Raw genomic sequence first — 18,663 nt, forward strand, 5'->3', positions numbered from 1 at the left:
GGCCAATGAGCGCGGTGGGGCGGGCTTAGGCGGCCGCGCGCCGGGAGCCTTGGTAACGCGCGGGCCGCGTGTGGTGATCGTGGGTCGGTGTTAACGGGCGTGACTCGCCATGAAGATCGAGGAGGTGAAGAGCACCTCCAAGACGCAGCGCATCGCCGCGCACAGCCACGTCAAGGGGCTGGGGCTGGACGACAGCGGCACCGCCAAGCCGGCGGGGGCCGGGCTCGTGGGGCAGGAGAATGCGCGGGAGGTGAGCGGGGGGCCCCGGGTGGAGGTGGAACCCCGGGGGGGGGCCGGTTCGGTCTGTGCGGAGTGTGCTTAAAAGTCCCGTTAGTGAGAGAAAGCCGTCGCCTGGGCTGCTCCGTGTGCTGTGGGGAGCGATGGGGGTGATCGGGGCTGGTCCCTACGCCGCTATTTCTTAGCATCACCCAGCAGCAAGGGCGGGTGCTCCCCCCCACCCTCCGGGTTTTAGGCGTAGAAATTCGGGTATCGGAGGCAAGTGAACTTACCGAAAGTCAAGAGATTTGGTGCGAGTGGGGATCGCAGCTCCCGTCCCAGCCCGCTGGCTGGCTCGGGGCCGGTGCTGCAGCTCATCCGCCTTTCAGAGCCGAAAAACCTTTTCTCCAGGAGCGGCGAGGGAGCCTGTGCTTTGCGGTTGAGTTCTGTAGTCTCTGGTTTATTGTTAACATCCGTGTCAGATAAAATAACTGTAGGAAGTAGTTTCCTGATCTTGTCTCCCCTTTTTGTGTGCATAGAACTGAAATCGGCTTTAGTGGGCTCACAAAGCCAAGTATTTTTAAACACTTTCAATAGTATTGGTGCGAAAGATACTATAGCAATCCTTGTGTTAATAATATAAATGCTTATCGAACTTGTAGGCTTGTGGGGTTATAGTGGAACTAATCAAAAGCAAGAAGATGGCTGGCAGAGCCGTGCTGCTGGCGGGACCTCCTGGAACTGGCAAGGTACTACTTTCCTTTTGTTTTTTTTTAATATGAAGTGAAGTATTCCTAAACCTATTTATTTTAATTTGTTGTCAAAACTGTTCCACGGGAGCGGTTGCATCCTCTTTTCACCTGGGGGCATTTCTTTCATCACTGCAGTGACATGGTTTTCTGCTTTATATGTTGTTTATTGCCATATCATTAACTGTGACAGTATCCAGTGGTGTGTTCAGGCATCAGTAGCGTCAAACTAACTTTTGTAGGTTACCAAACACTGAAGAAGAGTCTTAGAAGTTAATTTTGTATTAAAAGCCTACATAGCTCTTCATTTGTTTGGGTATTTAAGGTTTTTTGCATTTGTATCAAATGTCAAATTCAAATGCCCACTGTTGTTTCTTAAGGTGTTTTATAAGTCATTGATAAAAATCACTTTTTATGTGTCTAACTTGACTTGGCGGGAGGAACATTGTTGCATGTGAGAAACATATGTTAGGCAGAATAGTCTTAATATTAAACTGATAATTGGTGTATGGAAGGTGGTAAATTGAGGAGAGTTAACTTTGTGCGGAAAGAATCCTTTGCTAATTCTCCTAAAAGTTAATCTGTGGGTTTGTTTTTGGTTTAAGACTGCTTTGGCTTTAGCTATTGCTCAGGAACTAGGCAGCAAAGTTCCCTTCTGTCCTATGGTTGGAAGCGAGGTCTATTCCACCGAGATCAAGAAAACAGAAGTGCTGATGGAAAACTTCCGCCGGGCCATTGGTAAGTTTCAGCAAAACAGAAGAATGAAGTACTTACATGATACTTCCTTGGTTTTTGTAGTCATCTAAAAGGGAAAAGCTTCTCAGTGGTCACGGTGATTTTCAGATTATTGTGTGTTCTCTTTTTCAGTGCTGATCTTAATTTAGTGAATCTCTTCCCTATTTAGTGGAGTCAGAATTTCTATTTATAAACCATTATTTAATCACTGTATTATGGTTTATTTTATCCTCCCCAGTTATCCCTCTCATCCTCCGGGTTCATCTCCTGGTTTTACCTATGACTCTAAATAAAGCTGAAGGAAAAACTGGTTTTAATTTCTTATAATAGCAGAAACGTTTGTAGACAGAAAAGTGCTCTCTCCTTTCTTATTTTGGTGATTTCACCCTGCCAAGCAAACAGGCTTAATCAGGGGCTCCCAAAGGCAGTGTTAGCCTGACTTAGTGTCCAGTGAGCACGAAGAAAGTTTCATGCCAACAAAATAAATACTTTAATGTCTTCCTCAATTCTCGAGTGCTTTTACAAGCGTGATGGAAATTGGTTACATTTGCAACACAAGCTCAAGGAGTATCTAAAATCTCTTCTGTGGTTGCTGCTGACAGCTGATAAATGCAGTTAGAAGTGGCCCTTGTGTATATGAGGATTGGCTAAAGATAGCTGAGCTGATTGTAGTACTGAACATATTAAAAGTTAACTGGTTTCTGTACCATGTTTCTCCTTGAACTTCACCTAAATATTTGATGGCAGTAAGGTGAAGACGTCTCTCAGTTCTGCAATGAAACAAAAGTATTCTGTTGATTTTGATAAGAAAACAGATCTCAGTCTTGTCTGGTACTTCCAGTTACCATCTAACTGGCAGGGCCTGGGGGAGGGAAGCCAGAGACTCAGTCTGCAAAATTTCCTTGATGTGATGAAGTTCCCTGTCAGAGATTTGGAAACCTGATCCAGCAGATGAAACTTATGCCATCCATGTTGTCATTTCTAGAGACAGCGGTATTTTAACTCCCTGAGGTTTAACAGCCAGCTACATTGTTAGTTCCCTGCATTCCCCAAATGTCAGTAGGGAGGTGCTTCTAAACAAATATTAGTGCTAATGAAAGATGGAACTTCTTTTATTCGTTTCTGTTGAATTCCATGTCACATTTTCATAACACAGCCTTTATTGAATATTTTTATCAGTGTAAAAACAGAAATTCCTCTGAAATATTTTAAAGGACCAGTAACCACCAGTAGTTGTACTGGAACACTTTACAGTTGTGTTTAAATCTCGGCTAAGTTTTAGCTTCCCTGCTTGGTTGATAAGTAATTTACAAGGGTGTGTTTGTAAAAGCATGATTTTGTGTGTAGAGTGTGGTGTCAATGTGACTGTGTGCAACAGAAGCTTCAGCTCACATGCCAGTCAGTACATAAAGTATTCTTTCAGGCTTTGTGGGTGGGTTTCGTACGATTCCTGTAGCAGGTTTTGTACACGTAATCTGTTGCCATGTTGTGCATTTTACTCTCAGGGGATTTAGCCACCTCATCAAAATTATCACAGATGTTAACATCAATTTTTTACTTGGAAACAACAGTTTGACTGGTTTGGACTTGTCATTGTATAAGGAAAGAGGAGTGACTGAGTTTACAGAATCATTGTTTCCAAGAGTCTTTTAATAACAGACTTGACGTAGCCTCATGGCCAAGGTCTGTGTGGGGTTATGGTAGAGATCTTGTAATATATAAGAAACATAAAAGGATGGAGTGGGAAATAAGAAAATGGAATTGTATGAGTTAAAAAACTTCATGCGAGAGAGATGAATCCTGTATAGAGCTTATTAGCAGCTGGCAGGGATGATGACAGTAGCTAATGTTAGAGCTCAGTTGCAGTAAAAAATAACTGCTGGGTAGCCACTTAAAGAGCATATCTGTTCCCCGTGTCTCCAAACTGTAACTGCCAGTAAATCAAACAAGCACTATTTAACTCCATATAGTGCTATCTAACCGAAACATGAAATAGCCCAAAGCTGCCTTCTCAAAACTTGTGTCTGATTTGTAAGTAGGAGATGTCTCTCTTTAAGAACTCCTTTGAGAGTAAGGTTTGTAGTCGGTACATGAAGTTTCATTTGAAAACAAAGGGTAATCAGCAGCAAGTTCAAAGCATCAATTACCTTTGTTCAGATCATGTTCATCTGTAAATATTTTCTGTAGACACATCTATATAAGAACATGAGTTTAGCTAAGAGGCATGCTTTGGAAGAAAGTCTCTAGGTTGTCCTCACTGACTTGGCTTTGGTTTGTGTTGTGGAACAGACTCTGTGAGTGTGTGAATTGGATTCTTTTCAGGTGAAATGAAGCTGGAAGATATGCTTAGGTATGCCCAAACACAAATGGGCTTCCAGTTTTTCAGAGCAGAATAAAGCTTGTGCTGAAAGTTTACAAACACAACAGAAAGGAAAAACAAACCCGTGAATGGCCAGTTCTCCTGTACAGGTTCCCAAATTGCTTCATGTTCCTCACAGATGCAGCCTGTGTGATGCAGTCTGGTCTGGGTCAGGTTTACAACGCAAGGGTTCATTCATTTTTTTGTCTGATGTTTGGGCATACCTGAAAAACATTTTAAAAAATTACTGAAATGAAGGTTCTGGAGGAATTTGTATGTGGTGCTAAATGAGAGAAAGCAGGCATTTCTTACCAAGAAATTGCCATGTGATCTCATTTCAAATCCAAGCCTTAATTTGGGTCCAGTAGAGGGAGACAGACTCGTGTTCCTCAGTTCTTTATATTCACCTCTCAGCAGCTCAGGATGACTGGTGAAGTGTCTGGTCTATTTCAAAGGAAAATGAAAAGTTATGGAACAAGGGAAGTTTTATCAAGTCCCAGTAGCCTCGGACTGGGCGGGATGGATTCCTTGTATCTTGTTACAGCCTATTGTTTATTTTTGGTATGGCATGCGTGTGTCTCATAAAATGCTTTATGGAGTCTCGTCAGATGTGGGTACTTTGAACTTTTATGGAATTAGAATGTTTGCATAATTGTAGTGCTGGTGGTGATGATGGTGGGTTTCCTTTGGAACAATCTAACCATATACAAATCCTCAGTTCTATATTATTCATCAATTTAAAGTAACTTAGTTAATTGCAGTAGTTGTGACTAGAAGATACCAGACACTGTGGTGTTTACTTGCCTTTCTGAAACAGGATGTCGTTGTCAGCTATTTTAAAGTAGTTTCAAATTGAGATTATAGCAGTTTCTGCTAAAATGAATCCAGCTCACCTTTTGCTCTTGACTTGAAAAACATTTTAAATGCTGCATTAACCTTTTCTTAATTTTACCAGATTTTAACACAATACCTGTTAATCAGTTATTTTTAACTCAGTTGCCAAAATGTAAAGTTTTTATGAAGTTACTTTTTTCTCCTGTCTTTTTACTTTGCAGGGCTTTTCTCTTAGTTCAGAGATCAGGATGTACAGCCATTGATTTGTGTACTGAAACTATTCTAATCAATTCTTGCAGGGTTGAGGATTAAAGAGACAAAGGAAGTTTATGAAGGAGAAGTCACAGAATTGACTCCGTGTGAGACTGAAAATCCTATGGGGGGGTATGGCAAAACCATCAGCCATGTAATCATAGGACTGAAAACTGCAAAGGGAACCAAACAGTTGAAGGTATGTATGGCAGGGTCTCAGAAATCATGATAGCAAATGTACAGGAAAGGTCTTGTCTGGTTTTGTTTTCCTTATTCTCAACTGAATCTTTGAGAGTGGTTTTGGGAAATCTTACCTGCTTCAGCATAAATTGGTCTTTCTGTCACATTCCTTCTTTCCACATGGGGAGATGTGCTCTAGTGAATGTTTGATAGGGAACAGGAAATGGAGCTGGTATGTTGCCAGCTCAGCCCCACTTTCCCTTTGTTTTCTTGTACAAGTCTCTGTCAATATTGTTCAATTTCCCTGTCAGTTACAGTAGGAGAGAGCTGAAAGGTGTCTTTGTTGTCAAGTATCATCTTGCATTTTGCTCATTCTGAAAACAAGTGCAGAGCAAAACTGAATAAACATGTACTGAGAGAAACAAAAGCATTTAAGGTATTCCATATCCACTCTCCCTCACACAGCTCTACAGAGAATAAAGACCAAAGAAGTAGCATAATTCAGTGCTATAGCCAGATTTGCTTGTAAAGTTTAGCTAAAAAGCAAGAGAAGTGCCGCATCCTAGGGATAAATATACACCACACGGGCACGTTTTGTGACAGGAACTGGTATCATTATGTTCCTGGCACTTACCATGACTTTCTTCAGAGAGCAGATTTCTTTGGTAAGAAAGGTTCTGTGCACCTTTTTTCAGGTTCATTCTTTCCCACTACTCCAAGTGTTACAGCTGTATAAAATCCTGAGGGATTGTCGCAGGGAGTTTAGTTTTGTCTGGTGAGAGTGAGTTTAGACTCAGTTTCTTTTCCTTGAGTACCGTAACACCATGGAGCTGTTCTGACCACCTCTGCTATTTGCCTGTCTCCAGCTGGACCCCAGCATATTTGAAAGCTTGCAGAAGGAGCGAGTGGAAACCGGTGACGTTATTTATATTGAAGCAAACAGCGGAGCTGTCAAGGTAAAAGACAAGTTCTGCACTTTGATGCAGGTATATATGTTCTTGCAGGCCTTTCCCTGCCTTTGTCCGAAGGCTCTTCAATTTATTAACCTTAACTGACATGCAATGGTTACATGGAAGTTTATAAAAGAGCCTGGTGTTTTCCTTATCTGGAGAGAGAATTCTCTTTTGTGCCGAAAGAACACAGTGATCTGGTTCACAATTAAGGTCATCTGGTGAGGAAGCTATCACTGATGCTGTCTGGATGAGTTTTCTTTTCTGTAAGATCAAGACATCCTTAAGGGAAGGGGGGACAAACCAAGCAACTTTAGTTATTTTCAGGCTGACATGTGCACTGCATTTAATCTTTCTTTTATCGCTCTGGTATTTTCTCCCCAAGATATATTCATGTAGAAGGGAATACTGCATTAGTTAGCGTTCTTTTCATATCTGATGTAGAAAGTAGTGTACAGTGATACTTGCTGTTTAATGGATGAGCGTAATATTTTGTATCATATAATAAATCACCCACCTACAAAGGAGTCTTGAACAGTTCTCCCAATCTCTAGTTAATCTGCTAGATTTTTCCTTTAGCAGGAATTGCATATGGTTAAAAGAAGGGGAGAGAGGAGCAGAATATTCTTACAGCTGAAAATGTTGGGGTTTTCAATAGAGTTTTTGAGCTTTGATCAGTAGATAGGGTATGCCCATTGCTAAGCAGGGAGTGGGATGTGTGAATTGCCAGCTGAAGCTGGTCAGGACTGGAATTGTGAACTAAGCCCTTTATCAATTTCGTGTCACTCAAGGTTTTGGTACTGAAACTAATTCTATACCTGGGTTTCTCTTCTTTGCTTTCCTCAGAGGCAAGGCAGGTGTGATATCTATGCCACGGAATTTGACCTTGAAGCTGAAGAGTATGTTCCCTTGCCAAAGGGGGACGTACACAAGAAAAAGGAAATTATTCAGGATGTCACCCTGCATGACTTGGATGTGGCCAATGCTCGACCTCAGGTATGACACCACAGATGAAGTCTTCACAGAAAAAGTACTTGACACAGATTTGTGATGGATACTAGAATAATCAAGGAGCAGGAAGCTGACCTGTCCTAAATCACCCTTAAAGATTCCACTGTAGGAAGAGCAGGAGGTGTTACACCTTGAAGGCCTCTAGAGATTTAACAGACTGCAGCAAAAAAAAACCCTGAAATAAGAGAATTACTCCTTTCTGTATCTTAACATACACCCTGTGGTGAGGGAATTCCATCTGTGTCATAAAAAGCCACTAGCAATACAGGTTTAAAGGCTTACATCTCTACAGTATGATTCTACAACCCCTCAATCTACTCAATTTCAAAGTAGATATCCTTTTTTCTAACAAAAAAATCCTCTGATTAAAGTCATGCTATTCAGAAGTCTTGTAACTGAGAATAATTGTTCCTGTGTTGACAGGTTGAGCACCAGCTGTGCATGCAGGCAGTCCAAGTCTTTGCTGCCTGACAATTTCAGTCCTTTGACCTTCTCTGTGAAAACCTTTTTAAAAGAGGGTATCTCATTTGGTTTTCTATGCTGTCCAAATGAAGAGAGCTAAAGAAAGAGTGGGGAGATCACTACATGATGATGTTTAGTATACTGCTGCAGTGAAGAGTCCTAACCGTTGACAGGTTATCAGCCACTGCTGAGATGAAGAATCAAGTTAACTGCAAGAAACAACTTATTTAATCGATTATAAAATTCTCAAGGTATGTGTTCTCATAGCTGACCTGTAACTTTCTTTTCCTAGGGAGGGCAAGACATCCTTTCTATGATGGGACAACTGATGAAGCCTAAGAAAACTGAAATTACTGGTATGAATCCTGCATGGTATTTTTAGACCAACATAACATATGTTTGCTGGTTAGAAAAGGATTAAGAATAGGGTTACTCATGCAACATCTCCAAATGAATGGCTGTGTAATATTCATTCATAAATCTCAGGTTTCTGAAAGCAGCACTACAGCTGCTAGAATTGCAATAGCTGGAAACAGACCAGCATGTTACTGGTTCATACATACAGTGATAAACCATATACTGTACTATGCACCCAGCTTCCTGGGGAGAAAGAGGTCAGAACACCAATGCCATCCCCCTTCTCAGAACACTCCTGCCAAAGTGTGAGGTTTATGCTTTTGACAAAGAACCAAACCAAACAGCAACAGCAAATACAACCTAAAAAACCCCGTGAGGATGTGTTGTTACGTGAAGCCACCACACTGAAACTCTGTGGAGCAGAAAAACAGCTTGTAAAGACTAAGACTTCTAAAGACTTCTAAAGCCGTGGTTTGATTTGAGCACCTCTACAGCAGCTGTCAGGTGACTTGGTGCTCTAAGTGCACTGCTGCTCTTCCTACCTACAGCTCATTGGAGAAAAGCAGTATCTGCAGGAAGATCTATTCTCCTTCTTGCTTTGAAAGAAATGATGTTTCACTAAGTGACTGTCTTAAATTTAGATCAAAGTCTGTTTCAGTACCAAACATGAACGGTGATCTTTTGAAGTACTTTGTCTGTTCCAGAGGTCACTTTGCTTATTCTGATGTCATATTTAATCAGCATAACATCTCACATAGGTTTGAGTTCTGTATGCTCACAGACATTTATATAGCACTCTTTTTTTGTTAAACACAACTTAAACAGTAGCAATATTTTACTCTTTCAATGACATTCTTTTCAGCCATGCTTGGAAACTTCAAAAAAAAAGTTTCATGTTTTAAACTGAGGTTTGGCTGATTTCCCCCCACTGAACTCCCCAATCTCACAAAAAATGGTAGTTTTTCACAAGCCATGTGAGGGGAAACACCCTAGTTCAGTGTAGGAATATTTTGTTGCACAGTTGTGTCCCAAAACAGGACTGAATGCCACAGAATTCTAGTGTCACAGAGGTTTTCCCCATGGTGGTAAGATACCAAACCATGAATTTTACTTGCTTTAAGCCTTTCTGACAGAGCTATAGTTAACAAGCAGAACAACTGTTTCTTTTTGTTCCAGACAAACTTCGAGGAGAGATAAATAAGGTGGTAAATAAATACATTGATCAAGGCATCGCAGAGCTAGTCCCAGGTGTACTCTTTGTAGATGAGGTGCACATGCTGGATATTGAATGTTTCACATACCTTCACCGAGCACTGGAATCTTCCATTTCCCCCATTGTCATCTTTGCTTCCAATCGAGGAAACTGTGTTATCAGGTATGATGTCTTGAATTTTCCGGTTTGCATTTGTCCATAAACCCTGGAATTTCCAGTACTGATAGAGTTAGAATCTTTGAAGGCTTTTATCTCTTGACACTGACACCTGTGCTAATCCCCTGCATGGTTTGCAAGCTGCATCAATGCTCAAGAACTGCTTGTGGGCTTCCTGATGGGACAAGCATTTAATGTCAGGCTGACTGAGTTAAAGCAGAATAGAATTCCTCCTTTTATTTCCACTGACACATCTCTCTAACAGCCTCTGAATTGTCTTTCTGGGTGATCTGTAACAATTACCTTTCTCACTGGATACCTCAACACATCTGTTGCTTCACATCAGGGACATCAAAAGCACCAGAGCTACAAACCTCTAATATCATAATCTCCTGCTGCTCCTGGTTTATTTTGCTGTTTGCTGTCCTCATCGCATCAGACTTAGCTTCCTGTTCTCACTATTAAAGTGAGTCACAGTTTAGCCTCTCCCTGCTCCTCATTCTTTCCTGCTATGTTGGTCTGGTTTTCTGTGATTCTTTGGTCTCGCCAACTAACTTGTTTTTCATCTCCAATCCAGTTCGTGCCTCCACTTCAATATTTAGCACCCACACAATGCATTCCTTGCATGTTCAGTAAAAGTGCTCTCTTCTTTCAGATTTTTCTGTGAAGTTCTGCTAATTTGTGGTCTAGATATAATTATGTCTAAGCAAGCTGTCAATGATTGCTTCCCTTGAAACTGATTTAATTCAGCTGTGTAACCAGCTATTCCTTACCCTCTTAGTGACTCATCTGGTATTAATCTTTCTCTGTTTGCATTGCTTAGAAGGGAAGGTGATAAGCCCTTCAAAAATGTTTAAGGTGGACATTGCAGATCTCCCTTGGCAAAAGCATAAATAGGCTGTCTTGGAAAAGTAGAGTAAATAGAGATCTGTCAGTATGGATTCACTGCAGATCTTGTTCTGAAAAAAACAGTGATATAAGAAAGGAAGTTGGCGATGCTCATGGCTCTTAAAAGGATCAGGTTAAAAATTAATTGTATAGTTGATTCTGTAACCTCAAAGAAAAGGAATCATTTCAGAAGAGAGAATGCCATCTACTCAAGAGTACAGCAGATAGTTGCAGGGCATTTTGATTCATTTCATGAGGGGGACCGTGGCCAAAGCTGCAGTGCCTAAATACTGAAACATAGCTCTCTACCAGCACTTTACTGTTTTCACCTGCAGTCTCTACAGATTTCATGAAATCTGGCTGTCTTTCACTCTTGACTTCAGAGCAAGTCCTGGTGGGCTTGGAAAACCTAGACTAGATGTGTCTGCAGCCTTTGCTACTGGGTGTTGTACATCAAGCAGATAAAATGGTTGGGGGTCTGCGTACACCTCTGTTCTTCCTGCACAGACCTCCATTTGCTGGGTTGCAGGCAGAGGATGTAAACCGCAGCAATACTCACTGGAGGGACTGGAAGATACCTTGGAACATTAGATAAGACTTTTGTAAGATACAATGCAGGAGAGCACCACCTCTAACTATTTTTGAGAGGCACATTTAAGAGCTCTAGGAAAAGTATTTGTTTCCCTCAAGCTGTCTGGTATGAACTTCAGACTAGAATGTTTCCTGTCTCTGCCTGGGAGTGTCTCTGCAGGAACACAACACAAGAATTGTGAGCTAGTAGATGTGTAGTCACTTAGTACTGATTTTAGTGAAATCCATGGACTGAACTCAAGAGTAATATCTGATCTCTTTCTGTTTGGTTTCTCCTTTAGAGGCACAGAGGATGTAGTGTCTCCTCATGGAATACCACTGGACCTGCTGGACAGAGTAATGATTATCCGAACGATGCTGTATACACCCCAAGAAATGAAGCAGGTATGCACAGCATTGTAAGAGAACTGATGAAGAGACCCCAAGGTTCTAGTCTAAAGAGATGAGTGCTGTGGGTTTGCATTTTTCATTACTAGAGTTGTTTGACTCTCCATGCTCCCCAAGGTTTGTGCCAAAAGGCTTACCATTTCCTAAATGCAGGCTGCTTTAGTACCCAGTTGCAGTAAGCTGTCTGATTTCCACCCACTTGTGAGTTTTTCTAGAGCTGAAAGTGACATCTCACTTGCATGGAACAGCATGGGTTGTTAGCTGCCCTCATCTCCTGCACACATGTGCTTTCCATAGAGTCTGCAGGTTCCAGCAAGTAGTGCTTTTTCAGTCGGCATGAGATGAAGTGTCACATCTTGAGACCTTTGGTCCTAGACCTCAGGCTATTCTATAGAAGAGATGGGAGGTATTGAGGAATGCAACTTCCTGCACTGCCTTTATTGCCTTGCACTGTAGCTTTAACCTACTCGGGCTGTCACCTGAAACTGGGAGGATTTTCATGCCCCTGGTCCAGTTTGGAAACTTGAGCACAGTAAGTGGTGAAGAGAGGCTTCTGAACTGAAACTTTTCCTGTGGGGCCATCCCCATGTGTTTGTGTATCGATTCTACTGCTTAGTGCCATTATGATTCATTGTGTCAAAGATCCCCCCTCATTAGCGTCTCAATGCTGTGAAGTGACACAATGCAGAAGACGTTAGGGTTTATCATGTCAATTCTTTGTATTATTTAAGAGATAGCGTCAATGGAGGAGAGCATTGTCACCAGATAATAGTCTCCTGCTGCTGGATAAGTGCCAAGGTGAAGCCGAGGCATTTATCGAACATAAATGTAGAGGCAAAGCTTCATTTCACTTGGTTTGAGGAGCTTTTCACACAGCGCTCTTAGGAGCCATTCTCAGGATGAGGTTTTTTGTACCTAAAAGGCCACTTGAAAGCATTATGGTATAGATTACAGGAGAAGCAGCCCAGGGATTTAATAATATGATCATGTTTTGTCTGTATACAAAACAGATTTTACAGCCTGACTTTCACTCAGTGTGGGGATGTTGTCTGGGTGTGCATTTTGTGGAGTCAGGGTAGGAGGAGCATGTATTCAGAGTTACTTTTTGCCTAGTATGCCGTAGTATCAAGCAGATAGGAATACTGGTAAAGAGCTGGTTTCTGAACTGTGGATTTTCAGAAGAGCTCATAAGAGCCATGATTTCCACCCTCCTCAGGGTGAGGGAATTGTTTCCAGTAGCATTTCCTAAAGCTAAAAATAAGAGTCCAGACATTATATCCCATCAGTCATGTTCCCATAGTCAGATATCTCATCTTCCCTAAATTAAGGCTTTGCATGATTTCTCCACTTGAGAGGAGGAGCTCTTACACTTCACATTCATTTCTAACTAGATACAGCTGGGAGGGGTGTAAAAATAAGACATCCATAGTTCTATTTCTCTATTTTTGCTCCCATTTCCCTTTTGTGTTAGGAAAGTTTTCACTGCTGATGCTTGTGTGTGAGACGGAGTAAGATGTGGTATTTGAGATACCTCGTTTCTAACAGGCAAAGATACTAAATACTACGTAAAGTAGTACTTGAATGAAGGAAAGGTTATGTTCAGGTGATCTAAAAGAGAGAAAACCCCCTCAGTCTGAAATTGCACAGTGCAGCAGCATTGCCAATATTCAGTATTAATATCTTAGCCCAACTTCCTGCCATTTCAAGCTCCTCTGCTTCCCACTGTTCCCTGCCCTGACTCCCCGAGTGCCTTTTTATGGCTTTAATTTAAACGAGAGCTTCTTGATATCTTGTTTACAAAGCTGCCAAAGTGAAAAATACCTGTATTATATGAGGCTTGCAGCTCCAGAGTTATCTCAGCACTACAACACAACATCATTATCCAGTCTGCCCCTTATCACTCAGCTGGTAATACCAACTGCCGAGAGACTTGTGCCACTTTTGTTACAGCTTTATATGCTCGAGCTTATTGGTGATATCTTGCTCTCCAACTTTGTAAAGATCTTCAAACTGGTACAAGCCTGAGCCTGTTCTGGAAAGATTAGATTCTTCTTAGTGTTTTTTTTTTTTCTTCTTGCAGAAATAGGTGAATCTTATAAAGTAACTTTTTGATTTATTTTAGTATCTTCTTGTCAATTGAATAAGAAGCATGTCCTGAGCTGCCAAGGAAGGGGTGTAGCTTTCTGTACGGCTTTTGGAGGGCTCTGCTGTACAGCAGCAGTGATGCACTGCAGAATGCAGGAGCTGGTGTCCATAAGACTCAAGCTGTCACTTACACTTGCACACTTCTGCTTTCTTGTGTAAGTAAGTTCTCATATTCTGCTCCTGTTAGTCAATCCACTTTGCAATCCATGCAGGATTATGAATGGTTAATAGTCCACAACTGTTACTTCACCTGCTTTTTGTGATAGTCAGTGCTTCAACATTATATTTGCCTGTTCAAAGCTTTAGAATTCTACAAAGTCTAGTTTAGTGGTAAGTTACCCTGGCACAACTCTCCACACCATCTTGATTTATGGTGTGCTTATCTCTAATCTAGCAGAGTTTCCAGATCCTGAGCTAAGTGGTTTACCATGCTGGTTGTTTCCACTGTTAACCTCACTTACTCCTTCATCCCAATAGATCATAAAACTTCGTGCTCAGACAGAAGGAATCAATATTAGTGAAGAATCCCTCAACCACTTAGGGGAAATCGGTACCAAGACAACTTTAAGGTGAGTTGAGCACAGTATGGCTGGGTCTAAAGACACTGCAGGAGAGCTCGCTCCTGGCAGGGAGACAAACCTCTCCAATAAAGAAATGTGGTGTATTAAGAACAGTGCTGACATGAAAAGGAGTGGTATTCCTACTCTTTCCTCTGCTGGAGGGTCTTGCAGCCTGTTCTTGCTGCTGGTAGAGCTGTGTGTTTCCCGACATATCTCCCACCCCTACATACCCTCAGTTCCCTGGGAAGTGCTGGTTTGTGCCGATTCCTCCATCTCTGATCACAGGTACGCTGTGCAGCTCCTGACCCCAGCTAACCTGCTGGCCAAGATTAATGGGAAAGACAGCATTGAGAAAGAGCATATTGAAGAAATTAATGAACTGTTCTATGATGCCAAATCCTCTGCAAAAATCTTGGCTGATCAACAGGAGAAGTACATGAAATGAAGAGCTGATCCCCTTAGATGCTTTGAAGTGGCTTTAACCCTTACCCAGGGCTGGCTTGGTTATCCCATAAGAAATGCTAATGGTTTGTTTCTTTGGGGGCTGGAAAGTATTTAAGTGTTGGACTCTCAGGCCAGAACTAACTATCGAGTGTTCCTATTTCAGTATCAACAATCCAATGCTCCCTGATCCCTGACCTTAGTCTCCCTTTTACAAGTATATATGAAATGAATAGCTCTGGACCCATCGGTTTTGTCTTTAGATTTCATTGCAGAAGAGCTCTAACCGAAGCTGATGCTTAAGAACAGTCTATTTTCTTTATGAATGTTATTATAAAATAGTTTCCTTTTGCAGATGAGAACTTTTTTTTTGAGTCAAAGTTTGTCTGAAGTGATTTATAATAAAAGATTTCAACAATAGTGTCTGCCTGGCACTGACTGCTCAAGAAATACATTGGAATTAGCAGAGCTAAATAGGAATACAATGGATCTGCCACACAAAAATAGATTTACAGCCAAGAAAGGGAATAAGCATGGGACCTTTTAAAGTTCCAGTTCAGTTAACTTTTCATTGGCTTTTAAAGCAGATTAAGTAAGAAATGCTTTCCCTTTTTCCCTGTGTTCTGTCCCCACTTTCTTCACCACCCAGGATCAGGGAAAATTTGCAGACTAATGGAATCCGGCTCTGCATGGGTGTGGGTGACTTAACCTTAGTCTCCTGCTCACAGTATGCTTCCATGTTTTGTAAAGCACAGATTTATTGACTCCAAAAGCAAAAGATAGCAATTCTCCATCAAACTCACTCACAGTGCTTCTAAAACCTGTTTGTACCGTGGCAGGATGGCACGATCCGTTTTAGTGCTGTGGCGTGATGGAGAGACCCAGTGAATTGAGCTGCTGCATGGTCAAAATGGAACCTTTTTTTGTCTGTTGGGGTTTGAATGACCTTCTTGGCAATGATGAATGTAGTTATTTCAGAATTCCAGTACCATTTTTCTTTGAGTTTTCTGAAATACCAATTCAGAAGTTTGAATAAGCCCTAAATAACATTGAAGGCCAGAGCTGTTCAAAGCCCCACTCAATGTTTGATGGCTTTGGTTTTTTACTGATAAATTTGGCTCTTCACACAGCAGCAAAAGCCCTGCCAGGGCTATGAAGGGCTGTGCCTCCAGAATGCCAGCATACTGAAACCACTGCTCCCGCTGCCACTGCCAGGAAAAGGCAGAGATTTATTTTGCCTTTGGCAAACCAAGCAGTTCTTTGCTTGCAGAATGTTCTTTATAATACAAGGTCTGTGAACCTGGGTAGAAAGACCTGTGCTCACGAGTAGTACCACAAGTGATGCTCTGGACAACTCAAGCTGAGCAACCACCAAAGACCTGGGAAGAGGTGAACAGTGCACCAGACACTGAAAACGAGCAGTTCCACCCGCCCCTGGTTTCAGAGTGACTCTGTGACTGATGGTTCCCATCACCTGAGGTGGACTGCACATACAGAATGTGCTTTAGGTAGAAAACAGGATCACAAAATACGCATGGGGGGAAAAGCAGCAGCACTCAGGACTTCACCGAGTGCAAATCAGCACGACGAGAGGGGCCTCACTTCATTCCACACAGCAACGTTCCTACAGCAGCACACAAGCCCCTGCCACGTCTGTGACCGTGCACCCAGTCTGGAGAGCTCTGTCCCGAGGGTGCCACCTCTCCAACAGCCAGGAAGTGTCCATGGAAGACATAAAGCTGTGGTACAAAGGGAAATCCTTTCACACTAAACGGCGAGCCAATGTTTATCCGGGCTATTAAGTGACATCCAGCAGACTTATGGGTGTCAGAGCTCTGCCCATGAAAATAGTCTTTCATATTGCTGATAAAAGACTCATTGCACCACATCCACCAACTGCTGCTGCAGGAGCTTTATAAAAGCTGGGAATACTACCCAACACAAAGCTACCCCTTGAAGGGGGAAGCCACAAGGAATATTCCTACCAAAGAAGGTTGAGGATTAACATTCAATGCGAAAGAACAAACTAGTGTTTTAATTCTTTTCTGCCTGTTTTCCACAAAGGTTGCACTTTGTGCATTAATCTTCCTAGGGAAGTTTTTACGACCAATTGCCTACCCACTATGAGAAGTTTCTCCATCCATTACTTGCAGGGAAACAGGCCCTCCTGTGTAGGAAAATATTTGTTACATCTTATCAGCGTGACACACAATCTAACAACAATTACAGCAAGCCCATATTTTGTGCTATTTCGGTTTCAATGTGAAAAATAGTTCTAATATTAAACCTGGGCTGGCTGGGGGGGTGTTGGTAACCAGTTGAATATTATAAGCTGAGATTTCCTTTTGATGCGGAGCGGTGCCAGGCTCAGATCCTGCTCCGAGGCAGTGGACACCGATAAATCCAGTGTACGTGCCTGCTATGCGGATGCCATGGTGTGAAAGTTGATTCCCCACCTTTATACATGCTGAGGTTAGAAACTGCTGCATCTTTAGTGTTCATGTGGCTAAAAGTATCTAAAACAATTAACCTTTATGATAAAAATGGGAGATAGATGGTAAAGTGGCCCAGCTCGGGACCAGTGCTGCTGAGAAAACTCAGCACTACCTGTGTCCTAAAACTTCCCATCTTAAAAGTTGTTCCAGATGCCTTCCCCTTCCTGCATTTGCCATTCATTGTTTGGGAAACCCTTCTCCTGTGCAGACACCTGTGCACACACCAGACACATAGGTGCTGGGTATAATGCACCTTTGGACTCTCAGCTCATCACCTCTATTTCCTCTGCTGATGAACAGCTTCGGAGCCTCTGCATCCCTGTACATATTGCAATCATGCACATCCAACACCACCGTCCTGGGGGCGGGCAGGGTCGCAGCACAGATTTACTCAGTGGGAAGGCTTGGATAAAGCGAGCAGGCCAGGGAAGAGCAGGCTTTTTTTGCCTTTAAACAATAACATTTCAGAGCCAATTCATTTTTATTGCAAGCAGTGTTTTCAACAACCCCCACGTGAGGTTTTTGGGGGGTGTCAATTGAAGATTGCCAAAGAGGAGAAACCCCAGCGCTGCTCCCTTGCCATTGTCACTGGTGATGCCGCGCTCCCAGCCCCAGGCTCTGCCACTGCCCCTCCAACAGCCAGAGGAGCAGGTGAAGGTTTTCTGGTGCAAACCCATAGACTCATCATGGAATGCAAGTCATTCCTACACTGCAAATTCAACTACACTGAATGGCTTCCTCATTTCATTAAGGTGTTTGCAGACAGGACCAAATTGTTCCTAATCATCTTAGTGGTTGATTAGCCAGCTCATAACCTCATTTCTTTAATGGGGTTAAGGGACAATTTGATCCCATCTGCAAGAGCAATCAAACCACTGCAACATATCTGTGCTCTGCCATAACCATAAGTGGGATGCAAACATGACCTCATCTCACGTTTAAATGCATCTTGCCCACGGTGACAACCTCTCTGGTTAGACTTCAGGCAGTGTCTAGTTCTCTGGTGCAATATTTTGGAGTTAGACATCGGCTACATGCCAAGAAAGCACTTTGAAACCTGCTTTGGTGTGTAATTCACTGGATTTACATTATGAACAGAGCCCTCGCTCCACAGTCATTGCAAGCCTGCACTCGTTGCAGTGAGGTTACTGGGGTTACTCCTTTAGTGAGGATGGACTTAGTGCAGTACCTCTGCTAAACCCAAGCTTCAGATGCTCTCGTGCTAAGGTTGACAGCTCTAGTGGAAACCCAGGGATGTTGGGATGAACCCAACATCAACCAAGCATGAAGCTTTCCCAAAGCATCTCAGTATCAGGAGGAGCCCAAGTCCCAGTGAAGCTCAGGCTTTGGTTGGTCAGTTTTCAGAACCATCTCAGTCAGAGGTCCCTGTTCTTACAGCTCCAGGCCATGGAGACACCAGCTGCAGACCATAGAACACACTACCAGGCAAAAGCACCGTTTCCTCATTACAGCCCCAGTAAAACATCATCTTTGCAGAGGGTATGTGAAAAGTTCATCCTTTCAGCATGCTCCAGTGCTCCTGGAAGGACAGTCTGAGCCGACTGCCCAGGACCCATTTCCCCTTGCTAAGGAGCCCTGCATGGAGCCCAGAGCAATACTTCCCTGCAGGAGCGGTGCTTATCCATTGGGGGTTCTTTTCTGTATGGATGAGGGAAGCGTTC

The 18,663-nt window shown here is 42.5% G+C and overlaps 1 protein-coding gene and 1 long non-coding RNA gene across 2 annotated transcripts; one reads left to right on the forward strand and one right to left on the reverse strand.

The window, feature by feature from the left end:
- The first annotated feature begins 70 nt into the window (after window positions 1–70).
- On the forward strand, window positions 71–14,906 carry RUVBL1 (RuvB like AAA ATPase 1). Its single transcript, XM_062636648.1, has 11 exons — window positions 71–250; window positions 879–965; window positions 1,571–1,703; window positions 5,193–5,344; window positions 6,192–6,281; window positions 7,122–7,271; window positions 8,041–8,104; window positions 9,282–9,480; window positions 11,235–11,337; window positions 13,963–14,054; window positions 14,331–14,906. Exons 1-11 carry the CDS (start codon window positions 110–112, stop codon window positions 14,488–14,490), a joined length of 1,371 nt encoding a protein of 456 aa, XP_062492632.1. The 5' UTR covers window positions 71–109; the 3' UTR covers window positions 14,491–14,906.
- LOC134173012 (uncharacterized) lies at window positions 4,145–5,893 on the reverse strand. Its single transcript, XR_009968099.1, has 3 exons — window positions 5,460–5,893; window positions 4,372–4,503; window positions 4,145–4,283 (listed from the first exon to the last, which is right to left on the reverse strand). It is a non-coding gene; the product is annotated as an uncharacterized LOC134173012 (long non-coding RNA).
- Window positions 14,907–18,663: the final 3,757 nt, after the last annotated feature.

This window comes from Pezoporus occidentalis, unplaced genomic scaffold (assembly GCF_034315485.1).
Source record: "Pezoporus occidentalis ecotype Australia unplaced genomic scaffold, CSIRO_AGI_Poc_V1 ctg114, whole genome shotgun sequence".
In the NCBI taxonomy this organism is placed as follows: domain Eukaryota; kingdom Metazoa; phylum Chordata; class Aves; order Psittaciformes; family Psittacidae; genus Pezoporus; species Pezoporus occidentalis.